The sequence below is a fragment of the Mobula hypostoma genome, chromosome 11, assembly GCF_963921235.1.
Source record: "Mobula hypostoma chromosome 11, sMobHyp1.1, whole genome shotgun sequence".
In the NCBI taxonomy this organism is placed as follows: Eukaryota; Metazoa; Chordata; class Chondrichthyes; order Myliobatiformes; family Myliobatidae; genus Mobula; species Mobula hypostoma.
The window spans coordinates 1,189,007-1,203,101 of record NC_086107.1 but is presented as its reverse complement, the minus strand read 5'-3'; the positions used below and the strand labels follow the sequence as shown (position 1 = coordinate 1,203,101).

The following is a 14,095-nucleotide window of genomic DNA, read 5'->3' as shown; positions in this document are numbered from 1 at the left end:
TTGCGTTGTTCTGGATTTCCAGCATCTGCAGAATCTCTTAATAGGGAACAGTTTGAAAAGCGGTATAAGAACTGGGAGATAAGCGGTATAAGAATCTGTGTGCATACCTTGTTGGAGGGGTAAGATGGGTTGAGAAAGTGGTTTACAAAGCAACAGAGATCATGGTCTTTACAACAAGTTTTGATCAAAACTGGACCACTGTTCACCTCATTGGAGAAGTATATTCAGATGTGGGCAGTACACTTTAGGAAGGATTAAAGGGGTTTACTCCGATTCCATGGAATCGGAGCTATAGTTAAAACGTACAGCACAGGACATACCCTTCGTCTCACAATGTTTTGCGGAACCTATGAAATTAGTCATCAGATGCCTAACTAAACTAATCTCTTCTGCCTGCACAATATCCATACCCTCCCATTTTCCTCACATTCATGTGTCTATCTAAACATCTCTTAAAAAGTCTCTAACGTATCTGCCTCTACCACCACCCCAGGCCATGCATTCTAGGCTCCCACCAAACTGTTAAAAAAAACTTTCCTCTCACATCTTATTTGAAGTTATCCCCTCTCACCTTAAATACATGCTCTCTGGTATTAGAATTTTCAACTCTTGGAAAAAGTTACTGTCTTTCTGCTCTATCTATGCCTCTCAAAAGCTTATAAACCTCCCCTTATCCTCCGCTGCTCCAGAGAAACAACCCATTTGTCCAACCCCTTGTTTCATTCTTCTCACTTCATTTCTTTTCATTCTACACAGCTTCATTGCACTCTGCTACCAATCAAAGTAGTAGACTATAAGACATGGGAGGAAAATTAGGCCATTGAGCCAATTGAGTTCATCATAGTAAATAGGCAATCTGTTGAATGCAGACGCCCCTTGCGGTATGCCTGCAATGTTCATCTCCCTGCCTTCCTTCCCACTGACTCAGGACAAACTGAACTATGTGCTGGCATCAATACTTATTTATATTGTTAGTATTGGAATGTTGACCATAAATAAGACCATAAGACAGATAGGTTATGGACAGGAAAGGAATGGAGGGTTATGGGCTGAGTGCAGGTCGGTGGGACTAGGTGAGAGTAAGTGTTCGGCACGGACTAGAAGGGCAGAGATGGCCTGTTTCCGTGCTGTAACTATTATATGGTTAGATAGGAGCAGAATTAGATCATCCAGCCCCTTGAGGCTGCTCTGCCATTACATCATGGCAGATTTATTATCTATCTTAACCCTATTCTTTTGGCTTCTCCCCATAACATTTGACACCCTTACTAATCAGCAACCTATCAACCTCTCCCTTAAATATACCAACAACATACATCAAAGTTGCTGGTGAACGCAGCAGGCCAAGCAGCATCTATAGGAAGAGGTGCAGTTGACGTTTCAGGCCGAGACCCTTCGTCAGGACTAACTGAAGGAAGAGTGAGTAAAGGATTTGAAAGTTGGAGGGGGAGGGGGAGATCCAAAATGATAGGAGAAGACAGGAGGGGGAGGGATAGAGCCGAGAGCTGGACAGGTGATAGGCAAAAGGGGATACGAGAGGATCATGGGACAGGAGGTCCGGGAAGAAAGAAAAGGAGGGGGGGGGTGACCCAGAGGATGAGCAAGAGGTATATTCAGAGGGACAGAGGGAGAAAAAGGAGAGGGAGAGAAAGAATGTGTGCATAAAAATGAGTAACAGATGGGGTACAAGGGGGAGGTGGGGCCTTAGCGGAAGTTAGAGAAGTCGATGTTCATGCCATCAGGTTGGAGGCTACCCAGACGGAATATAAGGTGTTGTTCCTCCAACCTGAGTGTGGCTTCATCTTTACAGTAGGGGAGGCCGTGGATAGACATGTCAGAATGGGAATGGGATGTGGAATTAAAATGTGTGGCCACTGGGAGATCCTGCTTTCTCTGGCGGACAGAGCGTAGATGTTCAGCAAAGCGGTCTCCCAGTCTGCGTCGGGTCTCACCAATATATAAAAGGCCACATCGGGAGCACCGGACGCAGTATATCACCCCAGTCGACTCACAGGTGAAGTGATGCCTCACCTGGAAGGACTGTTTGGGGCCCTGAATGGTGGTAAGGGAGGAAGTGTAAGGGCATGTGTAGCACTTGTTCCGCTTACACGGATAAGTGCCAGGAGGGAGATCAGTGGGGAGGGATGGGGGGGACGAATGGACAAGGGAGTTGTGTAGGGAGCGATCCCTGCGGAATGCAGAGAGGGGGGGGAGGGAAAGATGTGCTTAGTGATGGGATCCCGTTGGAGGTGGCGGAAGTTACGGAGAATAATATGTTGGACCCGGAGGCTGGTGGGGTGGTAGGTGAGGACCAGGGGAACCCTATTCCTAGTGGGGTGGTGGGAGGATGGAGTGAGAGCAGATGTACGTGAAATGGGGGAGATACGTTTAAGAGCAGAGTTGATAGTGGAGGAAGGGAAGCCCCTTTCTTTAAAAAAAGAAGACATCTCCTTCGTCCTCGAATGAAAAGCCTCATCCTGAGAGCAGATGCGGCGGAGACGGAGGAATTGCGAGAAGGGGATGGCGTTTTTGCAAGAGACAGGGTGAGAAGAGGAATAGTCCAGATAGCTGTGAGAGTCAGTAGGCTTATAGTAGACATCAGTGGATAAGCTGTCTCCAGAGACAGAGACAGAAAGATCTAGAAAGGGGAGGGAGGTGTCGGAAATGGACCAGGTAAACTTGAGGGCAGGGTGAAAGTTGGAGGCAAAGGAATAAAGTCAACGAGTTCTGCATGCGTGCAGGAAGCAGCGCCAATGCAGTCGTCGATGTAGCGAAGGAAAAGTGGGGGACAGATACCAGAATAGGCACGGAACATAGATTGTTCCACAAACCCAACAAAAAGGCAGGCATAGCTAGGACCCATACGGGTGCCCATAGCTACACCGTTAGTTTGGAGGAAATGGGAGGAGCCAAAGGAGAAATTATTAAGAGTAAGGACTAATTCCGCTAGACGGAGCAGAGTGGTGGTAGAGGGGAACTGATTAGGTCTGGAATCCAAAAAGAAGCTTAGAGCTTTGAGACCTTCCTGATGGGGGATGGAAGTATATAAGGACTGGACATCCATGGTGAAAATAAAGCGGTGGGGGCCAGGGAACTTAAAATCATCGAAAAGTTTAAGAGCGTGAGAAATGTCACGAACATAGGTCGGAAGGGATTGAACAAGGGGTGATAAAACAGTGTCGAGGTATGCAGAAATGAGTTCGGTGGGGCAGGAGCAAGCTGAGACAATAGGTCGGCCAGGACAGGCAGGTTTGTGGATCTTGGGTAGGAGGTAGAAACGGGAAGTGCGGGGTGTGGGAACTATAAGGTTGGTAGCAGTGGATGGGAGATCCTCTGAGCGGATAAAGTCAGTGATGGTGTGGGAGACAATGGCCTGGTACTCCTTAGTGGGGTCACGATCGAGGGGTAAATAAGAGGAGGTATCCTTAAATATACCCAATGACTTGGCCTTCACAGCCATCTGTGACGATGAATTCCAGATTCACCACCCTCTGACTAAGGAGATTCCTCCTCATCTCTGTTCTAAATGGATGTCCTGCTATTTTGAGGTTATTCCCTCTGGTCCGAGACTCCTCCACTATAGAAAGCATCCTCTCCACATCCATTCAACCTAGGCCTTTCAATATAAGATCAATTTCAATGAGATTCCCCCTCACTTTTCTAAACTCAAGCAGTACAGCCCAGAGCCATCAAACACTCTTATATGTTAACCCTTTCATACCTGAAAGTCCTCTGCAGCCTCTCCAATGTGGAAGGGCTGGAGCCTGAGCACTCAGTGCAACACCAGTGTTGACATGGAACCATTCAGCTGTACTGTCCATTCTGCCCATGTACACGTGCCTGCTCTTTGCTGGCCTAAACCTAATGCACAAGGCCAGGGCCGTCAGTTTGTTACACATCTTTGTAAAGATTGCCATGGCAATTCAGAATGAAGGGGATGTAGACTCATAGGGCACTACGGCACAAAACAGGATCTAGTCTCTGCTGAACTGTTATTCTACCATGGATGAACAACACTGTCCACCACCTTCTACATCCTCTCCTTGCTCTGGTCCTACCATCCACACCTCCACATACCAATGTCTATTGTCCCAATCTTCATCTCCCCCAGCCCCCACCTTCCATCAGCTCCCCAGTCATCATGGACTCAACTTCACCACTGAGCAGGTGAGAAGGGCTCTGGGAAAACTCAGGTTTGGCAGAGCATTGGGACCGGATGGTGTGAACCCCAAGGTTCTGAAGGAGTGTGCTGGGCAGCTGTGTGGAGTTCTCCAGCACATTTTCAATCAGAGTCTCAGCCTGACTGTGTGGAAAAGATCATGGGTGGTCCCAATACCCAAGAAGGGCCAAACGAAAGTCCTGAATAACTACCGTACAGTAGCCCTGTCTTCACACACCATGAAGACTCTAGAGAGGCTGGTCCTAGCTCCTGGTCAGATAAGCTTTCAGTCCCGTGCAGTTTGCCTACCAGGAGCACATTGGAGTCGATGATGCTGTCATCTACCTGCTGAATAGAACCTACTCCTGTTTGGATAAGCAGGGGAGCACTGTGAGAATCATGTTTTTTGATTTCTCAAGTTCCTTCAATAACATACAACCCTCATTGCTGGGAGAAAAGGTCCGTTTGTACCGCTTCAGAGCTGAGTGTCAGACATGGATAAAAGCAGCACTGGGGCCCCACAGGGACTCCCTTCCTATTTACCCTGTATACCTTGGACTTTAGGTACCACACTGAGTCATGTCATCTGCCAAAATTCTCTGATGATTCAGCAATAGTTGGGTGTATAAAGGGAGGACGGGAGGATGAATACGGGGCCCTGGTGGAGGACTTTGTCAAACGGTGTAAGCTGAATCATCTGCAGCTCAACATCAGTAAGACAAAGATGGTGATGGACTTTAGGAAGACTAATCCTGCACTGCTCCCTGTTACTATTGATGGTGAGGATGTGAATGTGGTGAGGACCTACAAATACCTGTGGGTGCACCTGGACAACAGTCTTGAGTGGAGCACCAACACAGGCTGTATACAAGAGTCACCTCTACTTCCTGAGGAGACTGAGGTCCTTTGCAATATGCAGGCCTCTCCTTCACATGTTCTCACAGTCTGTTGCCACCGGTACAATCTTCTGTGCAGTGTGTATGAGGGTCAATGGCATCAACACAGGTGGTGCTAACAGGCTCAATAAACTGATTAGAAAGTCTGGCTCTGTTAAAGGAGTCAAACTGGATACTCTGGAGGCTGTGGTAGAGCAAGGAACCCTACGGAAAATCCTGTCAATTCTGGACAATCAACGCACATAAAAGTTGCTGGTGAACGCAGCAGGCCAGGCAGCATCTCTAGGAATGGGTACAGTCGACGTTTTGGGCCGAGACTTTGATGTGTGTTGCTTGAAATTCCAGCATCTGCAGATTTCCTCGTGTTTGCGTTTTTAAATTCTGGACAATGTTCCTCACCCTCTGCATGCCATCTTGTCTGAACAGAGGAGCACTTTTAGTTATAGACTGAGATAACTGCACTGCTCCAAAGAGTGTTATATGAGGTCATTCTCTTCCTCAGCCAGTAGGATCTATGATGTCAACCTATAGCTGGGGAAGTGATATCCCCTTCTGTTAGATGTTTGGGGTAACTTTTTTTTAATTCTTTCTTACTTCTGTTCTAATATCTGTATATCTGTATATTTGTAATGCAACTGTGACACTGTAATTTCCTTTGGGATCAATAAAGTATCTATCTATCTACCTAGTCTTATTAACCTGCACCGGAACTCTACCCCTCGCATCCATGTATTTATCCAAACTTCTCTCTAATCAAACACAGGATGTACAGATTATTTAAAAATAGCGGATTCCAGTTAATTTGACCACCAGATAACTTGGGCTGCTGCTTATTTGGGATAACTCTTAAAGAACAAAAACTAATGGAGAAGATAGCCAGCAATCCTTTTGTTTATTTGGGACACTGCCACTTAATTAAGACAGGAGTCTTTTGCCAAAAAGTTGGTAACTAGTGTCAGTCTCATGCATTTGTTTGGCTGTTAGACGCAATACTGTGCACCTAGAGCGAAGCTTTTATAGCGACAGTTGCATGTGTATGTGTTCAAAAAGCAGTGATTTTTGTCACTTTGATAGTTGGCGAGAAATAAACAGTAAGACAATTCAGAACTGTTTTGCTCACTGCAGTTTCAAACAGTCAGAATTGGAGATGCCAGAAATGGCCGGGAGTGAAATTGAAATGATTTCACGACTTAAGAGTTAGGAACTATAAAGAATTTGAAGGTATGTACAATCATCTTGAATGTTACAATAAAAGTGAAGATTTGTGGGAATCAGTTGCTGAAAGCATTATATGAAGGCAGTCCATTGTCTTCACTAGGTGTCTGAGTTAATTTTCTTCATTCACAAGTCAATCAAAAGAACACAGCAGAATACACTGGATGAATTCTTCCGTCGATAACTGTTAGGAACGAATACATAGTTTTAGAGTACCGCAGTAATATTTGTATTGTTCTAATTTGTTATGTATTTCATTTAAATATATAATTTGATACTCAGTGAATGGTAGTAATCTTTTTTTATATACCTTTTTAAATATTTCCGTGAAACTTTGGCTAATTGGGGCAGCAGCTTAACTGGGCCAAAATGTTACTCCAGCCCCAATGTGTCCCAATTAACCGGAATCCACTGCATTGCAAACGGTCATAAACATGTTGGTATGTTACCTAATATAATATTGGCTTTGTTGGCCTTGTCGGAATGGTTCTGGATCTATGGAAGCCATGAGGCCATTCAGTCCATCAAATTCCTGTCCATTCCTCTCCATTTTCCATTGGGTGGATGAAATGACACTGACCATTCCATACTTAGAAACATAGAAAACCTGCAGCACAATACAGACCCTTCAGCCCACAAAGTTGTGCCGAACATGTCCCTACCTGAGAAGTTACTAGGGTTACCCATAGCCCTCTATTTTTCTACGCTCCATGTACCTATCCAAAAGTCTCTTAAAAGACCTATCATATCTGCCTCCACCACCATTGCTGGCCACTCTCTGCGTAAAAAAACTTACCCCTGACATCTCCTCTGTGCCTACTTCCAAGCACCTTAAACCTGTGCCCTCTTGTGGCAGCCATTTTACCCCTGGGAAAAAGCCTGCGACTCTCCACACAATCAGTGCCTCTCATCATCTTATACACCTCTATCAGGTCACCTCTCACTCTCCGTCGCTCCAAGGAAAAAAGGCCAAGTTCACTCAACCTGTCTTCATAAGGCATGCTCCCCAATCCAGGCAACATCCTTGTAAATCTCCTCTGCACCCTTTCTATGGTTTCCACATCCTTCCTGTAGTGAGGCGACCAGAACTGAGCACAGTACTCCAAGTGGGGTCTGACCAGGGTCCTATATAGCTGCAACATTACCTCTCAGCTCCTAAATTGAATTCCATGATTGATGAAGGCCAGTACACTGTATGCCTTCTTAACCAGCAGCTATGCAGCTGCTTTGAACGTCCTGTGGACTCAGACCCCAAGACCCCTCTGATCCTCCACACTGCCAAGAGTCTTACCATTAATACTATATTCTGCCATCATATTTGACCTACCAAAATGAACCATCTGACACTTATCTGGGTTGAACTCCATCTGCCACTTCTCAGCCCAGTTTTGCATCCTATCAATGTCCCGCTGTAACCTCTCATAGCCCTCCACACTATCCACAACACACCCAACCTTTGTGTCATCAGCAAACTTATTAACCCATCCCTCCACTTCCTTGTCCAGGTCATTTATAAAAATCATGAAGAGTAAGGGTCCCAGAATAGATCCCTGAGGCACACCACTGCTCACCGACCTCCATGCAGAATATGACCTGTCTACAATCACTCTTTGCCTTCTGTGGGCAAGCCAGTTCTGGATCCACAAAGCAATGTCCCCTTGGATCCCATGCCTCCTTACTTTCTCAATAAGCCTCGTATGGGGTACCTTATCAAATACCTTGCTGAAATCCATATACACTACATATACTGCTCTTCCTTCGTCAATGTGTTTAGTCACATCCTCAAAAAATTCAATCTGGCTCGTAAGACACGACCTGCCCTTGACAAGGCCATGCTGACTATTCCTAATTATATTATACCTCTCCAAATGTTCATAAATCCTGCCTCTCAGGATCTTCTCCACCAACTTACCAACCACTGAGGTAAGACTCACTGGTCTATAATTTCCTGGGCTATTTCTACTCCTTTTCTTGAATAAGGGAACAACATCCGCAACCCTCCAACCCGCCGGAAGCTCTCCTGTCCCCACTGATGATGCAAAGATCATCGCCAGAGGCTCAGCAATCTCCTCCCTCACCTCCCACAGTAGCCTGGGGTACATCTCATCCGATCCCGGTGATTTATCCAACTTGATGCTTTCCAAAAGCTCCAGCACATCTGCTTTCTTAATATCTACATGCTCAAGCTTTTCAGTCTGCTGCAAGTCATCACTACAATCACCAAGATCCTTTTCCATAGTGAATATTGAAGTAAAGTATTCATTAAGTACCTCGGCTGTTTCCTCCGGTTCCATACACACTTTTCCATTGTCACACTTGATATGTCCTATTCTTTCATGTCTTATCCTCTTGCTCTTCACATACTTGTAGAATGCCTTGGTGTTTTCCTTAATTCTGTCCGCCAAGGCCTTCTCATGACCCCTTCTGATTCTCCTAATTTCCTTCTTAAGCTCCTTCCTAGAGGGAGGAGGAGAAGATGGCAACAGGACGTAGCACATGCGGCCACTGCGGTGAATGATATTTGTTATGTGTCAAGTAGGGTACCGTGAACAATTCTGATTGATGGAGACAGATGTGAGAGTATGGAGAAACTTCTGAAATGCCCGCTTTTGCTGCTGCTGCTACTGTGTAGTAACCGGAATCTCTGGAGGAGAAGGTCCCGAATCCTCGACTTTGCTTGTTTCAGTGGCCGGGGTGAGGTCGATGGCGCTCGGGAGGCTGTATTGGAGGGTCTGGTCGGAGGCTCGAAGTTTTTGGAGGGACGGACTCAGTGTCGGCTGTGGTCGGGTGCTTCCAATGCATCAGCAGTTGTTGGTGCCTGGAGGTTTATGGCAGGGAGTTTCTCCCTTTTGCCGCCTGCTATCGGGGATTCAGGAGTCGATCGGGACTTTGAGACTTTTTTTACTGTGCCCATGATCCGCTCTTTATCAAATTATAGTATTGCTTTGCAGTGCTGTAACTATATGTTATAATTATGTGGTTCTGTCAGTGTTAGTCTTTGGTTTGACCTGTTTTTCTGTGATATCACTCAGGAGGAACATTGTATCATTTCTTAATGCGTGCATGCATTTCTAAATGACAATAAACGAGGACTGCGTGTTCTCATAATCTAATCTAATCCTATTAGCTTTATAATCTTCTAGATCTCTAACATTACCTAGCTCTCTGAACCTTTTGTAAGCTTTTCTTTTCTTCTTGACTAGATTTACTACAACCTTTGTACACCATGGTTCCTGTGCCCTCCCATAACTTCCCTGTCTCATTGGAATGTACCTATGCAGAACTTCACACAAATATCCCCTGAACATTTGCCACATTTCTTCCGTACCTTTCCCTGAGAACATCTGTGCCCAATTTAAGCCTCCAAGTTCCTGCCTGATAGCCTCATATTTCCCCTTACTCCAATTAAATGCTTTTCTAACTTGTCTGTTCCTATCTCTCTCCAGTGCTATTGTAAAGGAGATAGAATTATGATCACTATCTCCAAAATGCTCTCCCACTGAGAGATCTGACACCTGACCAGGTTCATTTCCCAATACCAGATCAAGTACAGTCTCTCCTCTTGCAGGTTTATCTACATATTGTGTTAAGAAACCTTCCTGAAGACACCTAACAAACTCCACCCAATCTAAACCCCTTGCTGTAGGGAGCTGCCAATCGATATTTAGGAAATTAAAATCTCCCACCACGACAACTCTGTTATTATTACACCTTTCCAGGATCTGTTTCCCTATCTGCTCCTTGATATCCCTGTTACTATAGGGTGGCCTATAAAAAACACCCAGTAGAGTTATTGACCCCTTCTTGTCCTAACCTCCACCCACAGAGACTCCATAGACAATCCCTCCGTGACCTCCACCTTTTCTGCAGTCATGACACTATCTCTGATCAACAGTGCCATGCCCCCACCTCTTTTGCCTCCCTCCCTCCCTGTCCTTTCTGAAACATCTAAAACCCTGCACTTGAAGTAACCATTCCTGTCCCTGAGCCATCCAAGTCTCTGTAATGGCCACCACATCATATCTCCAAATACTGGTGCACGCTCTAAGCTCATCCGCTTTGTTCACAACACTCCTTGTGTTAAAATAGACGCATCTCAAACCATCACTCTGAGCGCGTCCCTTCTCAATCACCTGCCTATCCTTCCTCACAAACTGTCTCCAAGCTTTCTCTGTTTGTGAGCCAACAGCCTCTTCCTCCGTCTCTTCAGTTCAGTTCCCACCCCCCAGCAATTCTAGTTTAAACTCTCCCCAGTAGCCTTGGCAAACTTCCCTGTCAGGATATTGGTCCCCCTCGGATTCAAGTGCAACTTGTCCCTTTTTGTACAGGTCACGCCTGCCCCAACAGAGGTCCCAGTGATCCAGAAATCTGAATCCCTGCCCCCTGCTCCAATCTCTCAGCCACACATTTATCCTCCACCTCATTCTATTCCTATTCTCACTGTCACGTGGCACAGGCAGTAATCCCAAGATTACTACCTTGTATCAAAATCGAGATCAAATCAAATTAAGTTGAATTGTCATTCAAATCATACATGGATGCAGCCAAATGAGACGGTGCAAAAACATATCTGCGCATTCAAAATAACGAGAAAAGAAAAAAAGAACATAGTCACATAAGAAAAATAGACTGCAGTCCAGCCTGTAATTCCACTGATCCATTACTAAAGGGAGAGGCCACCTCCAATCGAGCCTTGATGCTACCCCACAACGCAAGCCCGAAGGCTGAGGCCAAGTCCTAGCTACACCCGAGACGACACTGCTGTCTCACTGCCTGTCTCCCCACCAAACCAGAGAAACACCCCTGCTGCAATCAATGTCCAGCAGGGTCTTGCGATTGCAGAGGAAATGTATGTCCAAGACGGTCACCAGTAGCCAGTTTGCGTGGTTTGTGGCCATGCAAAAGATCAGCACCAGGCTCTTCCTTTCACGGGTTACAAATGTCTCCTCAGCTAAGAAAAGATGTGCCGGTATTGGAGAGGGACCAGAGGAAGTTCACAAGAATGATTTGGGGAATGAAAAGGTTAACATTTGAGAAGTGTTTCATGGCTCTGGGCCTTTACTCGATGGAGCTTAGAAGAATGGGGGGTGGGGTGTTTCATTGAAACCTTTCAAATTTTGAAAGGCCTAGAGAGAGTGGAAGTGGAGAGGATGTTTCCCATAGTGGGGAAGTCTAGGACCAGAGGGCACAGCGTCAGAATAGAAGGACGACCTGGAGAGGAGAGAAATTTCTTTAGCCAGAGTCTGGTGAATCTGGAATTCATTGCCACAGACAGCTATAGAGACTAAGTCATTGGGTATATTTAACACAGAGGTTGATTGGGTCCTGATTTTTCAGGGTGTTAAAGGTTATGGGGAGAAGGCAGGAGGATGAAGTTAAGAGGGATAATAAATTAGCCATCATAGAATTGCAGAGCAGACTTGATGACCTAACTCTGCTTGAATGTCTTAAGTTCTCATATAGTAGAAATAACCAATCTCTGGTTTGGTGTCTGCTGATCTTGCAAAGAGTGGTCATTGCTGCTCTGTTATTGGTTCTGTTCTCTGGTCTGTTTGACTGCATGCTACCTTCTATGCTTGTCTGCACTGGGGGATGTTGCTGACTCAAGCTGTGTCACACCTTGTTACAGGTATCACCTGGACTGTCTCACTCCTGCCCTTCGCACTGTCCCAGTAGAAGAATGGTTTTGTCCGGAATGTGCTCTGAACAATCCCATGGCTGGTAAGTGAACGCAAGCTGATGGCAGCTGATCGATTCTGCCACAATGTACCCAAGATGAATGCTTGTTCAGCCCATTGTGAGGTTCTGCAAGAATGCAGAGATTGGTGTCATCACTTCACACCTCAAAATCAGAAACTGAGACCAGGACTGCAGCTCTTACCACAACCACAGCACTGCACTCGTTCAACACCACCCCTCCCTCAACACAGCGCTTCCTCAATACCACACCCCCCCTTCCCGCCACAGCACGGCATTCCTCGGCCATAGTCCTGTCCTTCCCACCAGTATCACCCCTCCCACAGTTTGACCCACCCTCGGTACTGCCCCTTCCACGGTATGACACTCCCTCAATACAACTCTGCCCTCAGTGTGACCCACCCTCGGTACTGCCCCTCCCACAGTTGAACCCACCCTCCTTACTGCTTCTCCCACAATTTGACCCACCCTCAGTATTGCCCCTCCCACAGTTGAACCCACCCCTGATACTGCCCCTATGCCAGTGTGACCCTCCAGCAGTTCTTTCCCTCCTAGTGTGACCCTCCCTCAGTACCACCCCTCCCACAGTGTGACTCACCCTCAGTACCGACTCACCCTCAGTCCCACCCCTCCCACAGTGTGACCCTCCCTCAGTATCACTCCCCATAGTGTGACTCTCCCTCAGTACCACCCCTCCCACAGTGTGACCCTCCCTCAGTACCACCCCTCCCACAGTGTGACCCTCCCTCACTACCACACCCCCCACAGTGTGACCCTCCCTCAATACCACCCCTCCCACAGAGTGACCCTCCCTCAGTACCACCCCTCCCACAGTGTGACTCTGCCTCAGTGCCATCCCTCCCACAGTGTGACTGCCTCAGTACCACCCCTCCCACAGTGTGGCCCTCCCTCAGTACCACCCCTCCCACAATGTGACTCACCCTCAGTACCACCCCTCCCACAGTGTGACCCTCCCTCACTACCACCCCCCCACAGTGTGACTCTCCTTCAGTACCACCCCTCCCACAGTGTGACCCCCCCTCAGTACCATCCCTCCCACAGTGTGACCCTCCCTCGGTACCACCCATCCCACAGTGTGACCCTCCCTCAGTAACACCACTCCCACAGTGTGACTCTCCCTCAGTACAACCCCTTCCACAGTGTGACCCTCCCTCGTACCACCCCTCCCACAGTGTGACTCTCCCTCAGTACAACCCCTTCCACAGTGTGACCCACTCTCAGCATCACCCCTCCCACAGTGTGACCCCCCCTCAGTACCACCCCTTCCACAGTGTGACCCTCCCTCAGTGCCACGCCTCCCACAGTGTGACCCTCCCTCAGTACCACCCCTCCCATAGTGCAGCACCACCTTGGTAGACAGTGTCATGCTGATCGAACAGCTCTGTGCACTGTTGTTTACACGCTACCGTGTGCAGTTGCATTGAAACAGGTGGAAACAAGTGAAGCAGTTGTGCTGTAGATCATCTGTAAACTTGGTTGCCCCAGATTGTGATCTTTCAACGAATGGAACATTCTGAATTTACCCCATTCAGGCATGGAGTTTTAAGTATGTCAGACGATCGATTATTTTGATTTATAAGCATCAGACTCGAAGCAGAGGAGATAACTTCATTAATTTTCACTTGCATGATCACTGAACTCTTCCCACACCCTATGGACTAATTTTCAAGAACTCTTCATCATATGGTTTTGATATCTATTGCTTATCTATTTATTATGATTATTGTTATTTCTTTTTTTCTTTAATATTTGCACAGTTTTTTGTCTTTGGCACAATGGTTGTATGCCCGACCTTTTGGGTGTGGTCTTTCATTGCTTCTATTATGTTTCCTGGATTTACTATGTATGCAGTCCAATAAAAATAACCTCAGGGTCGTATTTGGTGTCATATATGTACTTTGATAATAAATTTACTTTGAACTTCCACCACAAAATGTTGGTGGAACACAGTTTCGGGCCGAGACGTCGACTGTACCTCTTCCTATAGATGCTGCCTGCCCTGCTGCGTTCCACCAGCATTTTGTGTGTGTTGCTTGAATTTCCAGCATCTGCAGATTTCCTCGTGTTTACTTTGAATTTTATAGTTTATTGCTATTAAGAGTTCAAT

At 46.6% G+C, this 14,095-nt stretch overlaps 1 protein-coding gene across 4 annotated transcripts in view; it reads left to right on the top strand.

The window, feature by feature from the left end:
* phrf1 (PHD and ring finger domains 1) overlaps positions 1-14,095 on the top strand; it is a 225,178-nt gene that overhangs the window by 90,747 nt on the left and 120,336 nt on the right. For all 4 annotated transcript variants that reach the window (XM_063061550.1, XM_063061552.1, XM_063061551.1 and 1 more), the window contains one exon: positions 11,900-11,991. In XM_063061550.1, coding sequence (XP_062917620.1) covers positions 11,900-11,991 — 92 coding nt within the window. The remainder of the gene's footprint in view (positions 1-11,899; positions 11,992-14,095) is intronic.